General features: G+C 37.9%; 1 protein-coding gene across 5 annotated transcripts in view; it reads left to right on the top strand.

The window, feature by feature from the left end:
• Positions 1-26,407, top strand: part of CDH18 (cadherin 18) — a 581,148-nt gene that overhangs the window by 441,818 nt on the left and 112,923 nt on the right. For all 5 annotated transcript variants that reach the window (XM_054817515.1, XM_054817514.1, XM_054817518.1 and 2 more), the window contains one exon: positions 3,563-3,682. In XM_054817515.1, the coding sequence (XP_054673490.1) occupies positions 3,563-3,682 (120 nt within the window). The remainder of the gene's footprint in view (positions 1-3,562; positions 3,683-26,407) is intronic.

The following is a 26,407-nucleotide window of genomic DNA, read 5'->3' as shown; positions in this document are numbered from 1 at the left end:
TACTGTGTTGACTTGTCAGTGTTTTAAGACAATTTTAAGAATTTGTTTAGTTGGGCAGGAAATCCCTGTGTTCATTAAACTTCACCTTTTTTTCACTTTTACTTTTTGTTCAATATTGATCCATTTGAGATTTTAACAGTGCAGCAAACTATGTAAAGTCATGCATACAGATTTGCATTCTCAACAGACATGTTTTATTGAACTGCCTCATTAAACATTAAAAATTTGTCTTGAGAGAGAAAGATTGAAGTATTTCCCTTCAGCTTTTCTTTGTTATATAACTTTACAAAATTTTTATTGTAAACATGTTTTAAAAAAGAGAAAAACAAAAGATATTTTGAAATAAAACTACAATTTGGATTCCCAAATGAAATGATCCTTGGTTTTGATAACAGAAAAAAGGCAAAGCTTACAGAGTGGTGTTCAGAGCATACAGACATATTTTACAGCTCCGTATGAAGCATTAGCTAAGAAAACAGAATTCCCAATATGTAATCTCTAAACTGTAGCGGGAAATCATGTGGAATGGTAGTTGTACTCTGAATAAGCAGAGCCTCCACTTTGGGGAAAAAAGTCTTTTTTATTGCTTAACCGGAGTGTCAAAATGCTTTCATAGCAAAATTTTGAGTTTTTCTTGATAGGCACTTGCACAGTAGGTTGGTGAAGAAAATATAGAAGGTATGCCTCTGGGTCCGATGTTCGTATCTGTTTTGAGGTCGCCAGGGAAATTAGATCCTTATTTTTTGTATTAGATTATTTTCTTCAGAACATTGTTAACATTAAAAATAGCAAGACAGCTGATCTGTACACTTTTCCACCTAAATCCTTCATTACACATAGCTCAACAGCAAAAACTGATGCTGGATCTGTATGGTACAAATATATTTGGAATCGTGATTTATCTGTCATGTTGTTGAACTGAATGATGCTAACTTTGAAAGGAGTAATTGGAAGGTAAAGGTACCCTCTTTACCTTTTTTTCTCACAAGGCATTTTAACTGGCAGCTTTCACAAGCTGCCTTTCCTCTGTGCTCAGCAAATCAGGAAAGAGTTGGGCAAGAGGCCGGTATAGGTATATCTTAGCAGATGCTGAGTGTGCTTGTGTACTTACTTAATACAGTGAAAAGTTAAGCACGTGATGAGCTACATTGCACTGAATGAGGGTTTGAGAGGTGAGGTGGGCGGTTGAGTTAAAACTTGTGATTCTAAGTGTTCTTTTAGATGGAAGAAGAACACTTTGCCACTATTCAATACCAAATTACTATTATCAGGTGTTTCTTAGGAGAGAGATACAGATGTATTAGAAAACCACTGTGGCAGATTTTAAGGTATAATAGCATTCCATTCATGCTAAAATGACCTGTCAGTTGCTTATGTGAGATACCGTCTTTCACTAGCCCTGTTTCTTTGTCCCACATCAATGAGCAATACAAGCACTCAGATTCTATCCCCTACCTTTTAAAATAAGGAGAGGAGAGAAGAAAGTCTCTGAAGAATGAGAGAACCATGAAATCTTGGTATTTCTGGTATTTTCTTCTTCTGAAATAGCCAAAATCTGTTTGTTCATCCATTCCAAAACCTACCTTGATTTTCTAGAACTCTGCGAAAAAGTGCAAATGCGATCTCCATCTGTTAGACAGCTAGGTAACTGTTGGTAACTGTTTTCCTGGAAGGAGGAAAATCTATAGATAAAAAAGTACAGAAGTTGCCCAGCACTCTGGGTAGCAAACTCTGGTAGGTGAGTGACTATATTGGATTAGGTGACTGACTATACCTATTGGATGGGCATGTTTTTGTTGTATGCAATTAAAAACAAAAATAAAATCACTGTGTATCAGTAACCTATTAATCTTTAAAGATTCCACAAGATTCCAACATAAAATAATGAAGCCATGAATAGAGGTAAAACAACAAATTAGTGTGGACAGGCCTTTATCCTTGAAAACAACAAGCTTAACTAGAAGATAGAAAGGTCACAGCTTTTCCACCTCAAGATATAAATTATTGCCAAACTGGGCTACAGAAATGTAACATTACAGTATTTAGATAAGCCATAGAATAGGGGAAAAAAATGCATTTTCTGTTCTTTGAAGTGATGTGATGTGGTTTGCAGGAACTCTTATTCTAAGTTTAGGTAGCAAATAAATATGACTGAATAGATTCCTAGAACATTTTAAGAACGTTACACTAACTTTAATTTGTATTTGTTTACCTTGCCACATAACCCCAAATACAGTAATTTAGTCAGTTTTACCATTAACTCCTGAATAACTATGAACAGACTACTAGCTCCAGCTTGATTTTATTACAATATTCAACGTCAATTCATCAAGGTATCCTTATATCTGCTGTGTGAATATATTTGTCTATGAGATTGTATGCATTTTGGCTATTCAGAGACCAGAGAACACTATATTTAAGTATGCAGACACATTTGCCATTCCTTTTACTGAATCTCCAGCAGAGATACAAAAAAACCAACTTTTGGTGTTCAAGTTAGTGTGGCACAAATGAATGAATAGTTTCTCAAACAGCGAAGAATCCAAATCTGCGAAGATTTGCACCCTTGCTTTGCCGTACTCGAAGTGAGACTCCATGGTTTTAGGTGTTTCTGTTCGCATTGTAGACTGAGGGCATGCACATTAACAAACTGTTCTGTGCAATGGAAACCAATCTTTGAAGTTAAACAGTTGGAACTGAGGATCCGATGTCCACACCATATGTTTTTGGGAGGTCTTTTTTCAGACTAGCTCTTGTCTGGTCTCTGAGACTAAATGCCCATTAGCAGTCAGAATAAATCAGATGTGCTGCTAAAGCGCATCTACTGGTCTAGTTTCATCCAAAGGAATCTAGTTAGCATGCTCTGAAACTGTTCCAGGAGGCAAATCAAAGTACAAGTGAGGGAGATCAAGGGATTCAATTCAAAAGCGAACTTCTCCTCACAACTAAGATGTGAAATTGAACACACCAGAGTGGAGGTGATGCCTCAGTGGTTAATTTAACTGAGAAGCCACTTTCAGATGCAGAATTACACGCCAGCAGCCTGTTCTGTTATTATTATTCCAGTATTTTAATACTGGGCCAAGGGATTCTGTAGAAAGCAATGTCTGTAGAAGGATAAACAAGAGGGATGAAGACTGAACCTTTATTAACTTGCCAATCTTTCATTTACTGATTTCTTATATGAAGTGTTGGGCAGTGATAGCAAAAAAAGATTCATCATTAAATATCTTGAAAAATACAGTAAAACGTACAATCACTTGTCTCTATTCTGTCTGTGCAGTACTTAGGCATTTTATTTTCTACAAAGTGTTACTCATAAGTTATCCCACTTAGTGGCACAGTATGCAGTTAATATTTATGTTTATATATATGTAATTAAGTTACACAGACATATATAGAGAGAAAGAGGAAGAGTTTTTTTTCAAATGAGTATAAATATTAATCTCTCGATTGTAGAATGAGAGGACTGTAGAGGTTTCAAAAATACATCTAAAAATATTTATTTTTGTCAGAAAATTATATTTATTATCAATTAACTTTTATTTTCCTGTATATGCAGGTACGTCTGTTCTACAGGTGACAGCCACAGATGCAGATGACCCTACATATGGAAACAGCGCCAGAGTAGTGTACAGTATTCTTCAGGGACAGCCATATTTCTCTGTTGACCCTAAAACAGGTGGATATTTTATATTTCTGTCAGTGCGATTTGGCTAATATGTTGCAGTTAACTAAGTCTGGTAGATGAAATCCAATGTACAAAACACAGGTGGGTGGGATTTTTTTCTTTTTTTTTAAATTCCTGTTATATCCTAGGTCTTGCTTTAACACTATGAAATTTAGGAGTTGCTATGTTTTGTGGAGTACTAAAATGAGCCTACTGTGTACGGAATTAATTCTGCATCATGTCATGATGTGAGACATTCAGCCAAACTGGAATAGGACTTTTTCATCTTTTCAAGCCTCTGTTTAGGAATTGGCTCAAGTGTACCTAATACATTATGATTTTAAATGCTTTGTTTTGCCTGAAGGATAGGCTTGGGAGGATTATTGAATGTGTGCTTCAACACATACACCATAATAAATTAATATCATTCTTGTATTTATAAAACTGCTGTATTGCCATTTAACTGAAAAATTATTCTATGATTCAAGAAGTAGAATGAGCTGAAATATTTATGCTTAAAGTCTATTTATCGCCCTCTCTTTTTTTCCACAAAGTGCAAGTTATGTATAATGAATCCAAATTGGTTTCTTTAAAGAGGGAAGAAATCTCTTTTGGGGATGGGGGTTGTTACAAGTTTTGGATTTTCTGAAAAGCATTATCTTAAATATTACTATGGTTATATATTTTAGTACACGTTTATATTCCTTAATAATGGGGTAATATAATTTAAGAAAGTAATTTTTTCATCTGAATTTTGTAATTGTTTTTCCCTATCTATATCACAACTTTAATACTGAGGGGAAAGAATGAAATATAGTTATCCCTACACTTAACTGTAGGGAAGAATAATGATTTTTAAAATATGCTGAAGTGAAGTAAGTATAGTGGAAGTAGTTTTCATTGTAATGATTTTACATTTACGTGTCTTTGCTTGTATACATTAATCTCTGTAGAACTTGGAGGTATATGCTTGCTTCGTTACAAGAGAAGTATCTGTGCCACCTCAGCCAACTTTGAGGTTGGGTCTGCTTTCAGCAGGGGGCTGGACTCAATGACCCCCCGAGGTCTCTCTCAACATAAATTACTCTATAAATTTCTGAGCTCATGGTGGAAAGGCCTAGGAGTGCAAAGCCTGACAGGGTCATGTTAGAGGACTATATAAGGTGCTGGGAGGCAAACCTGATGGGTGCCTGTTCAGACATACTGTGTTTCGGGAAGGACTGCTGGCACGTGCCTTTACCCAGCCACGTGTGAGTGCAGTCTGGCAGAGTACTGGCTGGCACAGGCTAAAAACACTCTGGGGTACACGTTAGTTAGCAGCTAAGAGGTATGGAATATCAGTGGTACAGTGCTCAAGCTCTCTCTGCCCTTGTTTTACTTAGAAATATAACCTTGGTCTAAATTTCTACTTCTGTTTTGGCACTCTGAGGCAATGGCCTATATTTTTTATTTCTATAATGATGTGGAACTTGTAGTCTCGACCCGATATTCAGTCAGTGAACAATCATAATGGCTGTTCTCAGTATCAGGTCTGTATCACAAAAGAAAATAATATTGTTACCTCAGTGTTTCTATGTTATAAAGCAAGCAGATGGGAGTGTATTTTCACTCTCCAAGCGTTAGGGTTTGACAGGGATTTAATAATACTTTATGAACTTAAACTGTTTTTAATATGTGTATAGAATATGAAAATGATTCTGATACCTTAGTCTATTAAAATGGCAAAAGAATAAATACCTTATGAGGTAAGTAGACCGTGAAACAGTGAAAAAAACTGCAGAAAGCTTTTTTTATTTGATAAGTTGTCTTTTTATAATTGCAGAATAACAGTTAATTTAATTTGGCATGATATAATGGAAAGAAGTAGAATATTGGAAATGATGGGAAAGTGTTGAAGGATAGAGTGTTTCACTATGAAATTTCACTTTGAATTTCTGGGGTTTAAGACTCATTTTCTAAAAACATCACTCCTCTGAATTTGCAAGCATTTCTGTGACCTATTTTTCCTAAGGCTTCAATAGTTCAGTTCCATCTTAATTATATTTTATCTGGAAGCTTTCTGAATTCACACTGACATGCACAAACTTCCTTTACAAGAAAGAAGGGCCAAAACAGGGAAAAAGAGAAAGGTCCCAACATTCATGACAATGTAATGTTTGTGAAGCCTAAAAATCTTTTATTGCTGTCAGTAAAGCTTCTTGGAGCTATTAGATGTTCATATTAGATGTTCATCAAGCTGTTCATAGCTCTAGTGTGAATACTCATATTAAGAAGTCTTCTGCTTCTAGCTTAGTGCTGCCTAAACATCCTTATTCTTGGACGTTTAGAAGAAGGACCATAGGCAGGGAAAGGGAGGGATTGAGATGGATTAGGGAGGAAAAAGCAAGGGAAAATAGAGGCATACGGGGATCAAAGGGGCCAGTCATGTGTAAGTAAACAGGCTCTTGCTCAGCACCGTTGTCTGGTCATGTCCTGTGCTTGATCAGCACAGTCTGTCCTGTATCTTATTTGCTCCATTTATAACTGTTTTCCTGTGTAAAGGGGCTCTCTATCTGTATGCATGTGTGCGTGGAGGTTTAAGTGCCAGCAACTGGAGCTGGACCATGGGCCAGAGGGGCCTGTGTGTCTGTGGTGCCAGAAAACTGGAGAGCGTGGAATGTGTGTGCATATTGCATGGGTGCATATGTCAGTGTGGGATCACTACCGAGTGTCAGGCTGGAACAGCTGGAGCAGCCAGCGAGTCGGATGAGTGGCTTGGGTCCTGGGTATCCATGTGGCCAAAAGTCTGGGTCAGATACCGGGGAGACCAGAGGGCTCACGAGTCAACTCTTGGAGAGGCCAAGAGGTCCAGACCAGTCTGTGGGCTGGCTGAGAGGCCTGTTTGCATCTGCGTGTCTCCATGCGTGAGGCAAGGGGAGACCAGGGAGCCAGGAGCCAGCTCCAGGACAGCCTGGGTGCCACAGCCAGCTACTGGGGGGCTCATAACACATGCGTGCGGGTGCCATTGGGGGTCCAGAGTCAGTCACTGGATATGCTCAGTGTGTAAGGCCAACTACTGGGGGATCCATAGTGTGCTGGGCTGAGTGGGGGTGTGCGAGTGGGTCCAGTATTAAAAGGAGGTCTGTACCTGCAGCTGGAGTGGAGCTGCAGGCCTCAGACTTGTATGTCCCAGTGCCAGCAAGTGTGAAAACCAGGGATCCACATGCCAGCTACTAGATAGATCAAGTGGCTAAGGAAGTTACAGGAGGGATCCATGTTGAGTATGTGCGTATATTTCCAACTATAAACCACCCTTCCTCCTGATCAGTTGGAGAAGGATGAGGCTGTTTGTACCATTTGCGTTTGAGGGCTGAGCGTTTCTATCTGTGTGTCACCTGCTGCGTGTATGTGTTGCATCTGTGCATGTGCCTCTTGGGAACACGCACACGGCCTCTCTACTGCTTCTAAATCATGGATTAAAAGCAGGGAGCTGCAGCAGTCTTATCTCCGTCAGGCTACCAGATTTGGAAACTCTGAACAATCTTTAGTTTTTCCGTTGATTGGCTGTCGGGTCTCTGTTTTGTTTTGGTTTTTTTGTTTTGTTTTTTCCCTCTGGGAAGGAAGAATTGTAAATTCTGTCTGTGTGTAGAAATTGGCTGCAACTATGATGTTATGACTGTGAATATCAGAATTACTGTCCATGCGTAACATAAAGTGTAAGATTTTCAAAATCCTTTGAATTTGAATGGTTTTCTAGGAAGTGTTTTGTATTTGCATTTATTAAGTACTTTTAGTAATTAGCTATGGGATGTAATAGTAATTAGCTAGGTAATTAGTAATTAGCTGTGACAGCCTGTGCTGGTTCCTGTTTGCTTTCCTCCTCAATTGCAGCAAAATATTCTGCTGAATTTTTATAAATAAGTATGTATTAATAATGCTGATGAGAGAGAAGTAAATGTCCAGATCCTAGGTATTTTTGCAAAGATTTATATGATTTTTTAAATCAAAATAATTCAGAGAACCCCAGAAAACATAAGCCACTTATCCTTTTAGAGTACCATTAACCTCACTGTAAAAATAGAATAAAGTAAAATAAAATAAAATGTTATTAGTGAAGAGCAGAGAAAAAAAGTTATTAATATACTTAGTTTTTCAATAAGGTTCCCCCTCTCTCCCCTTCCCCCTCGTAGAACTTTGAACATCCTTTGAAATGCCCAAATATACATGAAAACTTTTCCAGGGAGTTTGAGTTACAAATTTAATACCCCATTGTTGCAGTTTTGCCCCAGCCAGCAATTAAGCACAATGCAACCACTTGCTCACTCCCCCCACAACAGGATGGGGGAGAGAATCAGAAGGGTAAAAGTGAGAAAACTCATGGGTTGAGATAAAGGCAGTTTAATAGGTAAAGCAAAAGCTGCGCATGCAGGCAAAATGAAACAAGGAATTCATTCACCACTTCCCATGGGCAGGCAGGTGTTCAGCCATCCCCAGGACAGCAGGGCTCCATCACACGTTAACAGTTACTTGGGAAGACAAATGCCATCACTCCAAACGTCCCCATCTTCTTTCCTCTTCACTGAGCTTTATATGCTGAGCATGACATCATATGGTATGGAATATCCCTTTGGTCAATTGGGGTCAGCTGTCCCAGCTGTGTCCCCTCCCAATTTCTTGTGCACCCCCAGCCTACTCACTGGTGGGGTGGTGTGAGAAGCAGAAAAGGCCTTGGCTCTGTGTGAGCACTGCTCAGCAGTAATGAAAACATTTCTGTATTATCAACACTGTTTTCAGCACAAATCCAAGACATAGCCCCATACTTGCTGCTAGGAAGAAAATTAACTCTATCCCAGTCAAAACCAGCACACCCACCTTTCCCAAACCATGAGGTCTTTTGATCCATGAACTTGAGGTAGGATCTATCCCTTGTTCTTTGTTTATGTCAAGTGTGGCTCTTCAGATGCAACAGTCAACATTTGACTGGTAACTCAACCCCAGAAGCTTATTTTTTCCTGAGGAAACCTCAAATTAGACTCTGTGCTTTTTCTAGCAGCTATAGCAGCCCACTTTCAGTTGCCACATGCTTTGGGAATGAAAGTGAAACCCATAGTCCAATTCTACTGTTTATAGAGTAATCCCATATCTGGAGGATGTTAGCTCCACACAGCTCTTTGCAGATGCATCAATCTTTCTGAACAGTACATACAGAGTGAATTAATCTGTGAGGCATTTGTCCTTTCAGATCAGCAATTCTGGTTGTATCTGTCATGAAATAAGATATAAAACCTTCATTCATTGCAGTTTGAATTGAAATGTGGACATTGGTGGGATGGGAGAGAAACGCATTTATCATTGAATTGAACAACTGTGAAAAAACATTAGATATTTGTATTTATTTGTAGTTATAATGATCTGTTGTTATGGCAGTAATATTACAAAAATCTTAATCATGTATCAGCTTGTTTGGGTGTTTTTTACTTAAATATATTAAATAGTAGAGAAATATCTATGCCTATTTATGAAAGAATGTCACTGCAAATTTGTACAGACTAATTATGAAGTGTGAGAAGTGTCAACCTCCTTCTGCTTTCTGTCTTCACAATAATATGAACAATGGCTTCAAGCATCCTTATAAAAAATTACCTATTCACTAATTATCTAGTTTGGTTCTTGTCTGAGAGCACAATACAAATAATAAACATAGTCAATGGCTGAAAAGATGCTTCCAAATATGCGTGCCTCGTAAACACCAAATGAGCATCTTCTGAAGTTCAAGACTTTTATCCTCATCTGTAACTATTAATCTTATCTTTTTCTAGAAGTTCTTGGCCATAATTCATATGGGAATGGCAGATTTTGTGGCATTATAATATGTAGAGTGTAATTTTAAAGTTGCATGTCTATTCCTTAAAAAAAAAAATCATTAATTAATGGAATCTATTAAAATGAAGTTATTTTAACACTGAGGTAATAATTATGGATTTAATGGATTAAGGTCTACCTCATTCCTTATTTTAGAGAAAATAAATTGGCATAAAGAGGAATTGCATAGACTTTCCAGTACAAAAAGGAAGAGCACCTTTCACACGGGTTGGAGTAACCGAAACATAGGAAATCATAGTAGTTAGTAAAATAATTTCAGAAATCAAATTCTGCCGCTTACTTGAATTAGCATCCTTATTTTTGATACTAAGAATTCTTTCTTTTTTTAGTTGAAATATCTTTCTTAGTGACATCTCTTTAAAATAAGCATGTTTACTGGGGTTAATGAGCCCCTAATGACATGCAGGTTAGTTCATATTAGAGTGCTAACTGAAACTGGAGAGTCCTGTATTTAACTATCTCTTTGCTTCATGCTGAGAGGCTCCAATATCATGTTAATCATCTTATGGGGCTATAGAAGTATCTTACATAAATTGAATGCTCTTACTCTAAAGGAATATTCTATGACGTCCCCCTAACTCCACGACTATGACACCGCAGCTGATGCCCAGGTTCCTGTAGTGATCTTTAAGTAAACTCAACCTCCTCTATCACAGTTTTTACACATGGGCTCTTAAACTGTTATTGTTCAATAATTAAATCTTATAAAAACAGTAAAGGCCATTGCATTAATCACAAAATTTTGCTGATGACGTATTCTGTTTGAGTAAGGTAAGGAAATATCTGTGGTGAAACTTCAAAATCTCATTTGTGCTTTCATTGCAGACCACTTATAGCTGTTAGTAAAAACTGCAACTTAATTATATGTGATTGATTTCTACTTAGTATCAAGATGAGGTCACAGTGAAGAATCAGTCTGAAAGTTGAGTTATTTTTATTAGTGATAGATCTTGCTAACAGTGTATAGGATTAAAACAAATTTATTTTGTTCCTGGGTACTGTAATTTTATCTTGAAGTTGTAGGAACTGTATTCTATATTCAGGTTTTCATATCTTTATTTCCACTCAAGGAATTTCTCAAATGTTGTAACAGAAATTACATCTCTAGCGTATATCATTGCCAAAGCCTACAGTTTGTTGTCAAGAGAATAACTACAAATTCAAACTCAAAATTTGAAAGAGTCTTACCTCATTCTTCTAATTCTACCAGGTACTGTACAATGCACTCCTCCATTCCTGAAGGAACAGAAATATGTGCTCCATCTAAAAATACTGTCATGAACACTTGTTTGAGAGTGTCATCTGCCAACGTTCGGCTAAGAGGAATGTAAATATCATAATGTCCTTTGCTTTCATTTTTAAGTAAATATTGGATTTTCTACACCTACAGTTTTCACACTTTTAAGACGAACTCTGAACAATGGACTCAGTTCTCACAGTTTTCTTGTGTGTTCAAAATATTGATATACTATTACAGTTTTCCCTAGACTTACTCAAAGGATATCTCAGGCCATCGGACAAACAGCAGAGAGATGTGAGCAGCTGAACAATACATTGTTTCTTTCAGTTTTCTAAGGCCTCTGTTTTGGTACAGTTGGAAATTTTACAGGGGCATTGGTACAACTGAAACCTTATTGTTTAGGTCTTGTTTTCCTCTAGCATGGACACCGCACAGAAGGGTCCTTGCTAATCAAAAGTGTACAAAGAGGAGAGGCAAAACTGTGTACTGCAGATGCGCAATAAGGGTAATACAGCAGCACTGCTGTGTATTGGAGATTGATTTCAGAAACAGGGAAGAAACTATTACTTGGCTGTTCCACTCTTTCTTTGTTTATGTGTTTGTTATTCTTTTGTCATCTGGTGCTGTAAACAACTACTATGAACAATCTGTGTTGTCCAGCCACAAGTTATCCTCAAAAGGGATAGGTTCCTAATGTTAATGTTTATTAAGCGTGGTTTTCCGTATTTCTAGACATTCACATCTTTTCAGATATACAGAGATAGTAAAGAGCCTGCTGGTTTTTGAAGGTGTAAAATACTGTGCTGTATCTATTACAAAAGTTAAAAGATCTTGGTGTGAGAAAAGCATTCCACTGAAAGTGTCTATACAATGTCCGTTTTTCCAGAAAATAATTACTTCTATAAACAGGTGTTTCTCTTTGTGTCTTTGAACTTTTTACAAGGGATATATGAACCATTAATTGTAAGTTCTCTGTTTTTAAACAAGGAAGGCTCATGTTCCACCCAAACAAAGTGTGGAAATTGCATGTGTGATAAAATGTGTTTAACTTCAGGGAAAGGGAATGAATAAGATTTCACCCTAAAGCTACAAATATATTACTGTAATTTTTAGCTCAACTGGGATGAAAGCCAGGACACTGACTCAGAAGATTAATGCAGTAGACTCTTTAAAGACTCTGCCCCTAAGGACCAGTCCACATGTTAGCAGTACTTTTACAGATCAGTCTTTATTGTTGTGGAATTAAGCAGTGACTTTATTGCCTTTAATTGTGCTAACAGGTGTCCTTTATCTAGACAATAGGTTGTTATTGGTATCTCTAGTTCTACAAGAAATAATTACTGTGATATTGAATATTTTTTTTTCCCTTAAATTTTTGGCTGGGGGACTGAAGTGAAGATACGGAGCAAAGCATTAAGTTGAACTACGTAGAGGTGCCCTAATTCACAGACAGCTCTGCTTCTTGATCCACATTTCCCTTTCCCAATTTAATGTTCCTTTTCACAAGATGTTGTGGGTATTGGTATTGTTGAGTATGATCATTTTGGAAATGCAGTTAAAGGGTGGCAATGAAACTTTGCAGTGGCAATGAAAATGAGAGGGAGCAATATGGAGGTACTATTCCAGGAGCTATGTTATCTGCCAGTTTGGTAATGCTAAGATGAATGCTTATGGTTGGAGATGCACTGCTTATATATTTATTAAATGGTTTAACTTCTTGTTTCTCTATTTTATGAGTATTTTACAAATATATTGTGTTAATAATGCTGTTGCTTTAATAATAAGCTTGAGTAAGTTCATGGTTTTGCCTTTCATATTTTGAGAAATTATGTTTAGTTCACACTGGAGGCAGGGAAAAGACTAGTAGTGGTAGACTTGTGAAAGGGAAATGAGGCATATAGAATTGATTGAGGATACTGTTTCCTTTAGTATTTGCAGATAAACAGAGATTTTTATAATGCACAAAAATCCTGTGATTTAAAAACATAGCTACTCGGAATTAATGCATAATCAACATTAGATCAATAAATATACATGCATCTGATTTCACATGTCTTCATATTTTAGCACAATGCATACATTTTCAGTTACAATCTGAATAAATGTGGCTGATAACATCTTGTCTTGTTATAAACCATACAGAGCAACAAACCTAGTTTGGTTTGATGATGCTTTTCCAAGGATTATGTATAAAGACAATTCTTCTCAAGAAATATCGTCCAACAAAATTCAACTGCAGGTGAGATACCTCCTAATAAACACTGAACAAAAGCTTTATAAAATTAGCACAAGCTCCATATCTCTTGGCCATCTACTTAAAAAACAAACAAGCACAAGGTATTTACGAACTAATTTTACACCAGTTTTAAAATATAACAACAAAGATGACATTTTAGGAACCTCTATAATTCAGTTCGTATCTGAATAGGCAGGGAAAACAAAACTACTTCCAAAACCCACCAACAAACCTGTGATCTGTCCAGGAAATTTGACGTTTACCAGCTGTATGTCAGCATTTGTCCTCCCTTCGATATTCGATTTTGCAGCCTTCACATTGTCACTGCCTGTGTGAATGGGGAACACAAAGCCTGACAATAAGGTTTCCCAGTTTCCCTTAGGTAGTGTCCGTCTTTTCTGAACTTGCCCCAGTGTGCGTTTTCATTCCCTTGCTGACTTTGCAGAGCCCAAGAGCAGCAGCAGAAGCAATACAATGGGCTTTGTCTGGTCATTAAGACTACAGATAGGCTCTGATCAAACACAATAACTAGCACATTTACCTCATGTTTTGTAACTGTCTTTATGATTTGCCAGCATATTTGTAAATTTAAAATTTAGGAGAGACTGTAACCAGACTTCCTGAGACTCTGTAACTTCACTTCCAGGAGAGGACACTGTTCAGTACTAGTTTCTTTTTACTTATCTTTACTTACACATACATTTGGTGACTTAATTGGTGAATGACAGTAGAAGTTAGGTCTTTTTTCCTGAGTGTCAGATTAATCAACATTTGTCCACCACCATATGTGGAAATGGAATGTTTACATGACAAAAATACACGGATATGTTAGTTAATAAAAGGCTCTTTCTTTATTTGCTCTTTCCAAATTTCCATGTAGACTTGCCATTCTGCTTGCAGTGTCCGGAGTCCATTAACAGGACCAGCCACCCTGGCTGGGGCCCAGGACCCCATGGCAGACCCCCCCGTACCATCACCCCCCTGCCCCAGCAACGCTGCAGCAGGGCCGGTCTCCAGCTCCTCACAGCCCTGCCCTGCCCTGCCCGCCATGGAGCCCACTGATCCAGGTCCGTGTCCCCAGGAGGGTGCCCGTGGCTGGGGTTGCCCCGGTGCCCCCGGCTGCCCTGCTCCTGGCTGGGCATGGGATGGGCCCTGGCTGCTGGGCCCTGCCATCACCCGCGGGGAGGCCTCAGGGAGCTGCCAGCCCCTCTGGTGCCCTGACACTGTTGCAAGTGATGTTGTCAACAAAGATCTGTAAGATGGATGTTTTTCTTCACGTTTTGAAACCCATGAGCAAAACCCATCCCTCAGGCAAAAAAAGGTTTTCAAATTCCTAGCCAGTACATACCTTATGCAATATTTTAAACATTAGATAAAGCCTCTGTCATTGAAAATTGCCACACTAGAAGAGGGAGCAGCAGAGCTCTGTTTGCTACCCGTCGCAGAGGAGTGTAGCACAGTCTGCAGTCTTTAATTTAGGTCCCCAAGGAAGTCTGTTGTTTTCACATAGTTTTGTCTTGCTTTTCTCTTGGTACACATTTCAGGATTAAAGCAGAAATTTTTTTTTATAATATTTCTGATCATGATTATAATACTAAAATATTCTAAAGATGCTGTTCCTCTTCCTTTTTCCTTAGCTGGTCCGTAAAATTCTCAGTATTTCTGGTACATAGTATTTTGAGAGCATGCTTACGATATTTGCAAGGAAAAATTCAACTCCATCTGTAACATTGGGGAAGGTGTAAGAGTAGAAGCCTTCTTGGAATTTAGTAAAGCACTTGCAGTCCCAGAAGCAGATACAGTCATCATGTGAGCAGTCCTAAGGGAAGAGGATAGATTAAATGAGGTTTTGCTCCCTCCCAAGCTGTTCTTTCAAGAAATACATTTTAGATCAATAGATTGCATCTAAAAGTGTTCGGGCAGAAAATGCAACAATTCCCTATATATCTAACCACCATGTGATGTAGGCTTCTCTTTACTTGAATGGAAGATGAAAATAAAATGAGGGACTTACAGGTAAGGCTGTTTCTTCCTGAGAAATCTCTCCTTGTGATGAGATTTTCTCTAAGTTTTTGTCTTCAACATGAAATGGCAAGGACTGGTAACACAATGCTGGTCCTTTCACTTGAATGCATTTCCCAGGTCTGGGCTTTAATCCATTTGTAACCAGTTCTGATTAAAAATTAATGCCATAGCAAAATGGATTAATCATCTGAGCCGTAATGTTCTGTAAAAGTAACTGAATCACTGAAAGAACATATGAGTATGTTTACTTGTCTAATCCTTTGCATTTATTTAAATACAGTACCCTTCGGTGCTGTAGAGAGGAAGTCTTCATTTTCAAAGTGGACACCTTTATGGTAAATATCTAGCTTACTTTGTACTTTGGAAAAAAAGAAATTAAAAACTGCTTTAAATTAGGAAAAACAGACAAAACTCATCCTGTTGGGTTTTTACAGAACTTTGTACTCACATATAATGGCCCTTCTGGATATTTTTATAAGCCTCTGTTTTATCAAATACATTAGATTTCGTTCAGGTGTGATACTATCTCCAAGGGATTCTCAATGGCATTGCCAATATATGTCAACAATTTCATCTTCTCATTCTGAAAAAAACCACCATTAAGTACTATATATATATTTTTTTTTTTTTTGGAAATGACTCCAAAAATTTTGCTTCTGAGCTCATATTTGTGTAGCGTAGCATGTTCTGCAAGAGTTTCAGAATGCTCTGGTAAAACAACAATTGCAAGGTATACTAAGATAATAAAAATAATACAATGCATTACAAAATGCTGTAAGGTGTTTCTGCAAATTATTTTGTGTAATCGCTACCATGACAAATGATTAAATATAGATATATAAATTGCTAATGTAAAATTCTTATCTGTAAACTATCACAAAAGATGAAAGAAAGTAAAAAAAATTAGTGGAAAAATAAATTTTTTTCTGAATGTGGTAGGCTACTGTTACACTACACTGTTGTTAATAATTTTAACATAGTTATACACTAAAGTACAGAAAAGATTAATTTCATATTCAACATGTTGATTTGTTTATTTTAAGACACCAACTCCTTGCTCGGTTAATATTCTATTAAGTCAGGAAACTAAGAGCAAGTGCAATATAATATGAAGTACATGTGTAGTACAATTGAATTTGGCTTGTGTAATTGTTTTTAAAATACTGTTTCTTGATGTAAATTTTGGATATTCATCATTCTTGTAAATTCTGTCTTTCGACTTCTCTTCAGGCAGAACCTTCTTTTTCGCTGGTAATATTTCCATGATAAAGATCTTGAAAGTAGATTTTTCTTTAATCTGGACTGCTGAAACAAATAAAGCAAATGTACATAAAATCAACATCTGAAAATTTTAAAAACTTTTGAAACGTATTTCTGGAGTTGCTTCTTTTCAGAGAAGAGCAGATGCAAAATGAAATCTTAAAATAATGCAAATGTAAACATAGATGATTAGACTGTGACTTTTTGGTGTGGCTTGAAGACAGAGTGCTTTTCTCAGGATGTATTGTTCTGTAAAGATACAAGGAGCAATTAATGTCTTGTTTCTCATACGACTGGCCTCCAGGGATATTAATTTTTCACTGCCTTATATGTCAGATACCCATTACCACCTATCTTCTGTTGAAACAAACACTGAAATAAATAGAATTGACTGTATTTGTCTTGATCAAGACAAGAGGTGAAAGACCCACAGGTATCTTTCATTTGAACGTAGTTTAATCTGATTTTACAGGAATTTTGTCCTTCTTTGAACAGACACTCCCTGGCAAGACTTTAGGAACACTCTCCCCTCCCCGAACCTTAGTTGTGGGGTATCTGCTGCATTCACCAAGCACTGCATTAGGCTGTCTGTCAAAATCTAATAAGAATTTTTTTCTTCTTGATTCATTTTCGATTAATAATACAACTAACAGCTGTTGCCAGATGACAGCCACAATGTTGCTGTGTTTTTAATATTTTCTTCTTTTGACTCTGTAGATCCTTTCTTTCTGACAGGAGTCCTCAGGGTGAATTTCAAGGCCTTGAAATTAAAAATGATTCATGTAGCTGCTGACACATATTCCTAGGCAGAAGCAGAATAACAAATCAAACCCAAATGTCCTTTACATTTTCTCTCAAGTCAGCTATTTTACTTAAAAGACCCTAAATTATTAGTGAAAAATTCATCTTTACTAGGGTTGTACCACACGGGAAGAGTCTAAGAAGTAATAAGTAAAAAAGGAGCAGTGCTTTTAAACTCATGTTAGGTGCTAGGATTTTTTAATCTACCTCACCTTTTCACGGCGCTACGAACTATTTTTATCTATAGTTAAGAATTTTGCAGCATTTGTTGTATGACAAATAACTCCTTTCTGTAGAACATATGATTTTAATAAAAATGTAGAGGAAAATATTACTTTATTACAAGAATTAGGACTCGGAAGAATATCCAGCCAGACGTTTTTTTTCGTACTTGCAGCTTTTGTGTTAGTTTTAAAAGCCAGCTCATGATGTTGGCTGTGCTACTAGCTGCCTGTGGCTCAAGAGGATATTGGAGCACCTGCCTCTGTGGTGCCATGGTTAGCTCAATTCACCTTATAGCATCATAGAATCACAGAATGGTTTAGGTTGGAAGGGACTTCAAAGATCATCTAGTTCCAACCCCCCTGCCACGGGCAGGGACACCCTCCACTATATATATATATCTGGGGCCTTCTCCAGGTCTTGCTCAATTTACTTGTGCAGAAGCACACTCCAGCATATTCTGACCTGCTGGTGCCCCCTGCCCACGTAGCTGCTGCCTGTTCTGAGGAGCAAGCAGGGTCCGAGGGCAGCGGTGCCATCTCGAGCAATGCTGGGACTCGTGAAGGGAGCAGCCAGCCTCAACTGCAGCCGTGGATGTGCTCTGCTTGCAGACCCTTCCTGGTGCATAGTGAACAGAAAAAGGATTTCTTGGCATTTCTGTCTTTAACTGGTCAAGGTGGAAAGAGACAGACATGTCTGATGATCTTAAAGGTCTTTTCCAACCTAAATGATTCTGTGGTTCTATGTTAGCATTTCCTTGTGCAGGTCACTTTCTTACAATGTGGACACTGAAACACCTATACGTGAAAGGGCAGGGAAATCTTTCTGAGCATCACCAGTCCTCATATTCATGGCAAAAAGGGTCTCGTGTCTGGTGGCAATCATCATGGTGCCTATGAGACATTGTAACGTCATCTGGTTTCACAGGAAATGCTTCTGATCTTCCACTCCAAATCCAGTTCATATAGATTTAATTTTACAAGCATAGCAATATATATATATAATTGTGTTACTGTTCTGAGAGAATAGCTTAGCGGACCATAGCAGACCATAGTGCAATCCAGAATATAATATGATGGCACTGATACTTTTTCATTGCGCAGTTATGGGCTACTTCAGTGACTTAGAGATAATACAAGTCAGTTTTAGAAAATCAGGTTAAACTCTGTTCATTTCAATGAGATTTTCCTTTACTATTCAGTAAAATTTGTATTAAGCTTCTGAAGTCTAACCTTTCAGTACTGAATCAGAAATTATTAGCACAACAGCACAGGATCTAACTGTACTTTATTGTCTTTATGTGAGGTTTGTTTTCTCTGTTTCAGGGTGTCTTCTTTTTCCCATTAGAAAGACCAACAGGAAAAAAAAAATCAAGTCTATTTGAAATAGAAAGGAATTTAAAAAAAGATCCATTTTTTTCCAATCTCTTTTAAAATATCACATGATCACATATTTAAAGGGTCATTATTGAGCGTTTTTTATTAGCCTTATAACTGATTAGTGCTGAGGATACTTTGAATAACTGTATTACAAGGAATGATGAAAGCTGACATTTTTATTGTTTTTCTGAATCAAGATGAAATTGTCAGTAATGTGTTTAGTAGGTATAAAGTTTCAATTAGGAAATAATGAAATGAGGCACCTCTGATTCAACATCAAACCTCTGATTTGCAAGAATTGCTGTTCAGATTGGTAGTGACAATGGGTTTTAGATAGTTTAGTGTAAGTTAAGGGATTCCTGACTAGTGGAACAGTGAGGAGGAAGAACTTTTCCTGCTCAACTGCCTGTCCCCCACCCCCCCCAACAACAACAAAAAGCACACAAACCCCCTTGTGTATGAGGAAACTGCGTTTATCTTTGAAAAACAAATTATACTGAAAATTTTCAACCAATCTCATATTTTGTCTTTTGAATATATTGCTTTTGCTACTTGTCAGTTTAGACAATCCATTCATATATATATTGATAGTTTGTGTTCCATGATTCAGTAACTGTTTATGAAGTAGTATGTGATAATCTTATTTTGCTATTCTGCTTGTTGGAACTGTGGGTGTAGTACTGAGAACATAAAAAGTAAAGTGTTAAAAATTAGAAATTGCAGTTGGCAAGTTGTAGGTTAGACTGCTGATAACTCTCTGAATTGATTATGTAGAGCACAAATTCTGCTAACTGGAAGAAAATATTAGCGTTCAGAAGTTTGAGGTTTTTTAATATATTCTGGGCAGAGCTGATAGCAATGCGTATAGTTAAAGTTGAGTAACAGTTTCTACTATAAGGCATATAGAGTTCGCTAGATTTTATTATTTAATCTGAAATGATTACTATATAACTGTGTTTATGTCTGGTGATTATATTAGTTCAGCAAAAGCAGTTTGTAAGACTCTGACCAGTAAAGGAAATTATTTTTTAGTATTATTTTTCTCATTTTGTAACCATTTCTGGGTTGAAGTGAGAGTGTGGCAATTGGGAGGAAGATATTTCTGGAGCTAAAAAGACAGATTTTGTTTTCATAGTAAGATTACATGGAGGTTTGACAGAGTTCTGAGCCTCTGAAGAACCACTGTTTGCATGTGTCCAAAAGCACTTTTAAAAAGATTTTCACTAGATTTCCTGAGTGGGCTCCAGCTATGTTAAACAGGGCTAAATATAAATGCTAAGCCATTGTGCTGAAGCTGTCTCAGAGAGTTACAACAGTATAGTAATTGTTGTCACTTTTTTGACCAGGAAGGAAGAAATGGTGAGAGCCTTACTATTGAGCAGATCTACAAAAGGCTATTCTTGGAGGTCTTTATGGATGTCATGACAGAGGAACTGCAGTAGGTCAGTTCTGGAAATCTTGGAGATAAATCTAAGCAATTGACAAATTCTGCCCAGTATGAACATGCTGAAAGGCTAAGATGTTCAAAGGATCTCTTCCGCTGCTGTCAAAGAGAAAAAAAAAAAAAAAAACCAAAACAGGAAGGAATCATAGAATCATTTAGGTTGGAAAAGACCTTTAAGAACATCGATTCCAACCATAAACTTAATACTGCCAAGTCCACCACTGAACCATGTGCCTAAGTGCCACGTCTACACATCTTTTAAATACCTCCAGGGATGCTGACTCAACCACGTCCCTCAGCAGCCTGTTCCAGTGCTTGACAGACCTTTCAGTGAAGAAATCTTTCCTAATATCCAATCTAAACCTCCCCTGGTGCAACTTGAGGCCATTTCCTCTTGTCCTATCACTTGATACTTGGGACAAGAGAACAACGCCCACCTGGCTACAACCTCCTTCCAGGCAGTTGTAGAGAGCAATAAGGTCTCCCCTCAGCCTCCCTTTCTCCAGGATAAACAACCCCAGTTCCCTCAGCCGCTCCTCTTAGGACTTGCTCTCTAGACCCTTCACCTGCTTCACTGCCCTTCTTTGGACTCGCTCCAGCACCTCAATGTCCTTCTTGTAGTGAGGGGCCCAAAACGGAACACAGCACTTGAGCTGTGGCCTCACCAGTGCCGAGTACAGGGGGACGATCACTTCCCTGGTCCTGCTGGCCACACTATTTCTGATACAAGCCAGGATGCTGTTGGCCTTCTTGGCCACCTGGGCACACTGCTGGCTCATATTCAGCCGGCTGTCAACCAGCACCCCCAGGTCCTTTTCCTCTAGGCAGCTTTCCAGCCACTCTTCCCCAAGCCTGTAGTGCTGTATGGGGTTGTTGTGACCCAAGTGCAGGACCTGACACTGAGCCTTGTTGAACCTCATACAGTTGGCCTCGGTCCACTGATCCAGCCTGTCCAGATCCCTCTGTAGAGCCTTTCTACCCTCCAGCAGATCAACAGTCCCGCACAACTTGGTGTCATGTGCCCAACGTACTGAGGGTGCACTCGATCCCCTTGTCCAGATCGTTGATAAAGATACTAAAGAGCACTGGCCCTGGTACTGAGCCCTGGGGGACACCACTTGTGACCAGACACCAGCTGGATTGAACTCCATTCACCACAACTCTTTGGGCCTGGCCATCCAGCCAGTTTTTTACCCAGCAAAGTGTATGCCCATCCAAGCCGTGAGCAGCCAGTTTCTCCAGGAGAATGCTGTGGGAAATGGTGCCAGAGGCTTGACTAATGTCCAAGTAGACAACATCCACAGCCTTTCCCTCATCCACTAAGCAGCTCATCTTGTCATAGGAGAGTAGGTTGGTCAAGCAGGACCTGCCTTTCATAATCCCATACTGACTGGGCCTGATCACATGGTTGTCCTAGACCACTTAGACCACTTCTTTTTTTTTTTTTGTCTTAAATAACATCAAAATCTAATCTATTATTTAGCTAGCTTTTCATAGTGTCTTTGATAATAACAGAATGGATAGATCAAAAGTGGATGTCTGTGGAAAAAATAGCTGTTCCCAGCGTGGGCTCCTCTCTCCATGGGGCCACAGGTCCTGCCAGGAGCCTGCTCCAGCACACGCTTCCCATGGGGTCACAGCCTCTTTCAGGTGCCTCCACCTGCTCTGGCGTGGGGTCCTCCACGGGCTACAGGTGGATATCTGCTCCACTGTTAACCGCCTCCATGGGCTGCCGGGGGACAGCCTGCCTCACCATGGTCGCTCTGCTCCAGCGCCTGGAGCACCTCCTGCCCTTCCTTCTGCACTGACCTTGGTGTCTGCAGAGCTGTTCCTCTCTTATATTCTCAATCCTCTCTCTGGCTGTAATTGCTCTTGGTGTTTTTTCCCCTTAACTCTGTTATCCCAGAGGTGCTACCACTGTTGCTGATGGGCTTGGCCTTGGCCAGCGGCGGGTCCATCTTGGAGCCGGCTGGCATTGGCTCTGTCAGACATGGGGGAAACTTCTGGCAGCTTCTCACAGAAGCCACCCCTGCATCCCTCTGCTACCAAAACCTTGCCATGTAAACCCAGTACATCTTTGTGTATCTGAACTGGAGCTGCATTTAGGCATTCAGGAAAATTACTCTTTTTTTCAGTGTCAAAAAGAATGCTGCATTTAGGAAGGCACACAGGACAATCTCATATAGAGAGTTAAGATCCTTTATAGTAGGATCTTAAAACTTCTAAAGAAATGTTTTGGTTTATGGAAAGATATTTGCACTATGTATCAAGAATAAATGCTTGAATTACTGTTATGTTGTAGTATCTTGGATCCGAGTTTAAGTTAACTTTCCTGTTTATATCTCCAGTCATGCTGTGCAACACAATGTAATGCGATTATAATACCCACTACGAAATCTCTGTCTGGAGCTACTCTCTCAAATGAGATTGTGTGTTTACACTTATACTCAGCATGATAAAATAAATCAACGAATACATTCAACAATAGCTCTTATTATTAGTGATACACAATCATAGTTCATGACTTTTATAATCCAGACCTATTTGAACTGGTAGATGTAGTTTTTTCTGTTTTGTTATTGTTTGTGTATATTAATTTCTGCAACTCTAAGATAAGGCCCTGATCTTTTAAACAGTTGTATGGGTGCTTAGTTTTAATACTAGCCTGTGTCTACATTGGCTAATGCCATAATGTATACGGAATGGATTCAGATAATGCAACCGGATTATTTTAACTGTTGCAATATGTAGTGTAACATGGGTGAACTCCTGCACTTCATACTTATACACAGCCGTGATGTCTTTCCAGGAAAGGGAAAAAAATACTTTCTTGTACATTAGACTTAGAATTTTCTGCCGCCTTCATTACAAATAGGAGATGAAACACTCTGCGTGGGTTTATAAAATTAGGAAGCTATGAGGTACAGAAGCATGCGAAAGCTATTTCAAAAGGATGGAACATTGGATATTATCAATAACAGGATGACCATATTAAAGAATAAAAAATTGTTTGGGCAAATAGGAAGGTAGAAAAATAACTAATGCACTTTTTCAGAAAGTTAGGAAGCTATTATTTTCAGGATTGGAAGAACAAAAAGTATTTTGAAAGTGATGTTGAAGAAGAATAAGAATTATCTCAGGGATGGATATGAACTGTGTATATTTCAGGTGTCTACATTAAGAAATAGGATTTTAAGAAACTGTGAAAGAAATTACTGCATTAGCATAGCCAAGACAAAATTAAATCATGAATGAAGATCTTAGCTGAAGTAGAATTGAAGTATTTCATTATAATAGCTATAATTTGTCGGTCTGTGAGGCTAGACACATTCCCTTAGGACTGTATTTACGTAAGCAATACTTTTTTTTGAAATCGATATTTTTTATTTTTTATTTTTTATTTAGACCATGTACCCTTACAAAAATCTTGCCTGTCAGATCTGGTATGAAAGAAAAAAGTCAGTGGAACCAAAAATTTTGTTGTCCTTGTTTCTGCGTTTCCTCACTTAAGGGCATGAAGGGTCATACCAAAGTTTCTGGTATCTTATTTTCTGACATACTCTTTTTCTCTGATGACTGGAAGTACATTTAATATATAGCCGAAATCCAGGCTATTTTCATTACTGCTGTGTGAGTGGACACTGTTATATTGGTTTTGTAACATGAGTTGGCTCATGAAATTATCCACCATTTTAATACAGACACTTATGCATTATTGTTGACAATTCCAGTATATTTTTTGTTGAGCAAGTTGTATCAATTCTTCCCTTTTCTGTTATTAATAATTCAAATGTTATATCTCCTGAATTGGTCTTAGCTGGACATGACATTCATCTATAATGTCTCTTTGGTGATGAACACTTAATTTTCACATCTCAGAAGGTCATGAAATGTTTCCGTGTGTTTGGATGATACAGTAGATTACATAAATGATATCTTAACCAGGTAGAGATTTTGTCTGACATTTTAAAAACACACTGATTATTGATTTAATGGTAAATGTGTTTGTGCATCATCATTCTCACTTACTAACAAATTTGTATTTTTTTTGTGTCAAGTTCAAAATGATTTTATTATTCTTGCACTAAATATAGTTGACTTGATTTCCTTTTCACATGGACAAATAGGAGAAAACCCCACACTACTAATAAAGCCAATGGAGTCATGCTAATACATCATAAGCAGAGTCTGACTGTTCTGATATTACAATGTTTGCTCTTCCGTGCTCATGGTAAATATGTTCCGGTAAATCCTTGTGTCAGCTATCATTTTATCATTCATGTTTTATGTTAATAGTAGGTCATTTCACCTTAGGACTCTTCTTAATGAGACTGGTGAATGTCTGGTAGTCTTATAAATCTAATGAGACCAATGAAAAACAATTAACAACTTGGATTTTCAGGGGATTTTGTAGTTTAATATGGAGATACATGTGCCTTTACCTTGCCACTTCATTAATTCTTATCTCACTAATGTAAAGATGTAAATGTTGTTGTGTTTGAACTTTTGCCAAATTGTCTTTACATAATAGAGGATACATTTGGTATTGATAACTGTAACATGATAAAAGTCTTCCCCTCTGCTGTGGAGCACTTTGTTCCTCAGTGATTTTGCCTGCTATCATTGCATGCTGATGAAGAAACGTCATTATTTTGGGATGTGCATACAGGGCAGGGGGCGGGAGGGGGATGTCATACTGACAGTTCTCTAGCTTAGTGTTAAACAGTAAGTATTGCACCAGTGCAAATCAGAACTGAATCAAACCTTTTCTCTCAGCTGTGAACTCACCTCACTTTTGAAATACTATGCAGATATCAAATACAGAATTGTGGCTACAGGTGTTTTCCAGGGAGCTGCTCTTTCTCGTGCTGTTGGAGAGTGGAATAGCACTTAGCTTTTTTGGGGTTTTTTTTTTTCCCCTGCTTTTTTTTTTTGTTTGTTTGGTTTGGTTTTGTTATTTTCCTCTTTAGTGCAGCAGATGTTTGTGTATTTAGATGAATCTGACTACAAGAGGTGATTGGATCAGTGCGTCTGTGGCCCTTTGCTATTCCACATGACATTACTGCAGTATTACAGCTTGGAAAATCCGCAGATGTTTGTTATGAAAAATGTAGGTGCTCTCCTGTATGACCCTTTCATGGTCATAATCTGTAAACCATTCAAAGGCAAGGTTTTGTGTGCTTGCTTAGAATGTGGTATTTGTATATTAAAAATTAAGTTATCTTCAGGTGTTGTATAGAAATGCATGGAAAAAATTAAAAAGATTAAAATGTTGCTTACATAGACATTGCTGACGCTTTAGTACTTACAGAGTCATAGAGTCATAGAATCACAGAATCATAGAATGGTTTGGGTTGGAAGAAACCTTAAAGATCATCTAGTTCCAACCCCCCTGCCGCGGGCAGGGACACCTCCACTTAAGATTTCCTTGGGAATTGCCATTTGAAGTGAAATTAGAGTTGAGAATAAAAGGTCACTTCTTTTTCTGGGGAAGAGTCTTATAGTTTTGTTCTCTCCCCCTCCGCCTCCCTCCCGCCCCCCCGCCCCCCCCCCCCCCAAAAAAAAAGGAAAAAAAAGAAGACATTATTGCTTAATGATTTGGAGGCAAAATTGCAAAATTGCTTCATTTTAAAGTACTATCCTTTTATATATTTCTATACATGCCATCTGGCCACCAGACTGTATTGGTTCAGAATATCAGTTCAGGTTCCTATAGATGTGTTAACATATTCTGCCACCTCCCCAGTAATTAGATGAATGGATGCTTGCATGGTTTAAATTATTCTTTTCTTAACTAAGGTTTTTCTACCTTTTTTTCTTGCCATGTTAGTGGGAAATGTACTTATGTGGCTCTAAATGAAGTTTACACTTTATTCTTAAATAGATAATAAAAGTGTATATACCAAAACATATTCTGAAATATATACAGTATATACCTGTATAGACAGACAGAGAGAGAGTAAAGCTATGATAGAAAGATAATATTTACTTTAAGAAATAATTTTTGAGGTAGAACTTTCCTTTTGACATAGAATGTTTGCATTTTCAGTTCTTCTAGGGTCAGTTTTGGGTCCCAGCATCACTGTACTGAAAATAACATTAACATCAAGAAAAATAAGTTACACAGTGGTACACAGTTGTTTAAATTCTTCTTCCGTTGAGATCAGTGGAAGTCTTGAATAATTTGAAGTAAAATTATTGTAGTTTAACTATTCAGTGATGCAGAAAATAATGTAGAAAAGAATTTGACTGAATGTTTTTGTGCTGT

This window comes from Grus americana, chromosome 2 (genome assembly GCF_028858705.1).
Source record: "Grus americana isolate bGruAme1 chromosome 2, bGruAme1.mat, whole genome shotgun sequence".
NCBI classification, from domain to species: domain Eukaryota; kingdom Metazoa; phylum Chordata; class Aves; order Gruiformes; family Gruidae; genus Grus; species Grus americana.
Note: the sequence above shows the minus strand (reverse complement) of the source record. Positions and strands in the feature narration are given on the sequence as shown.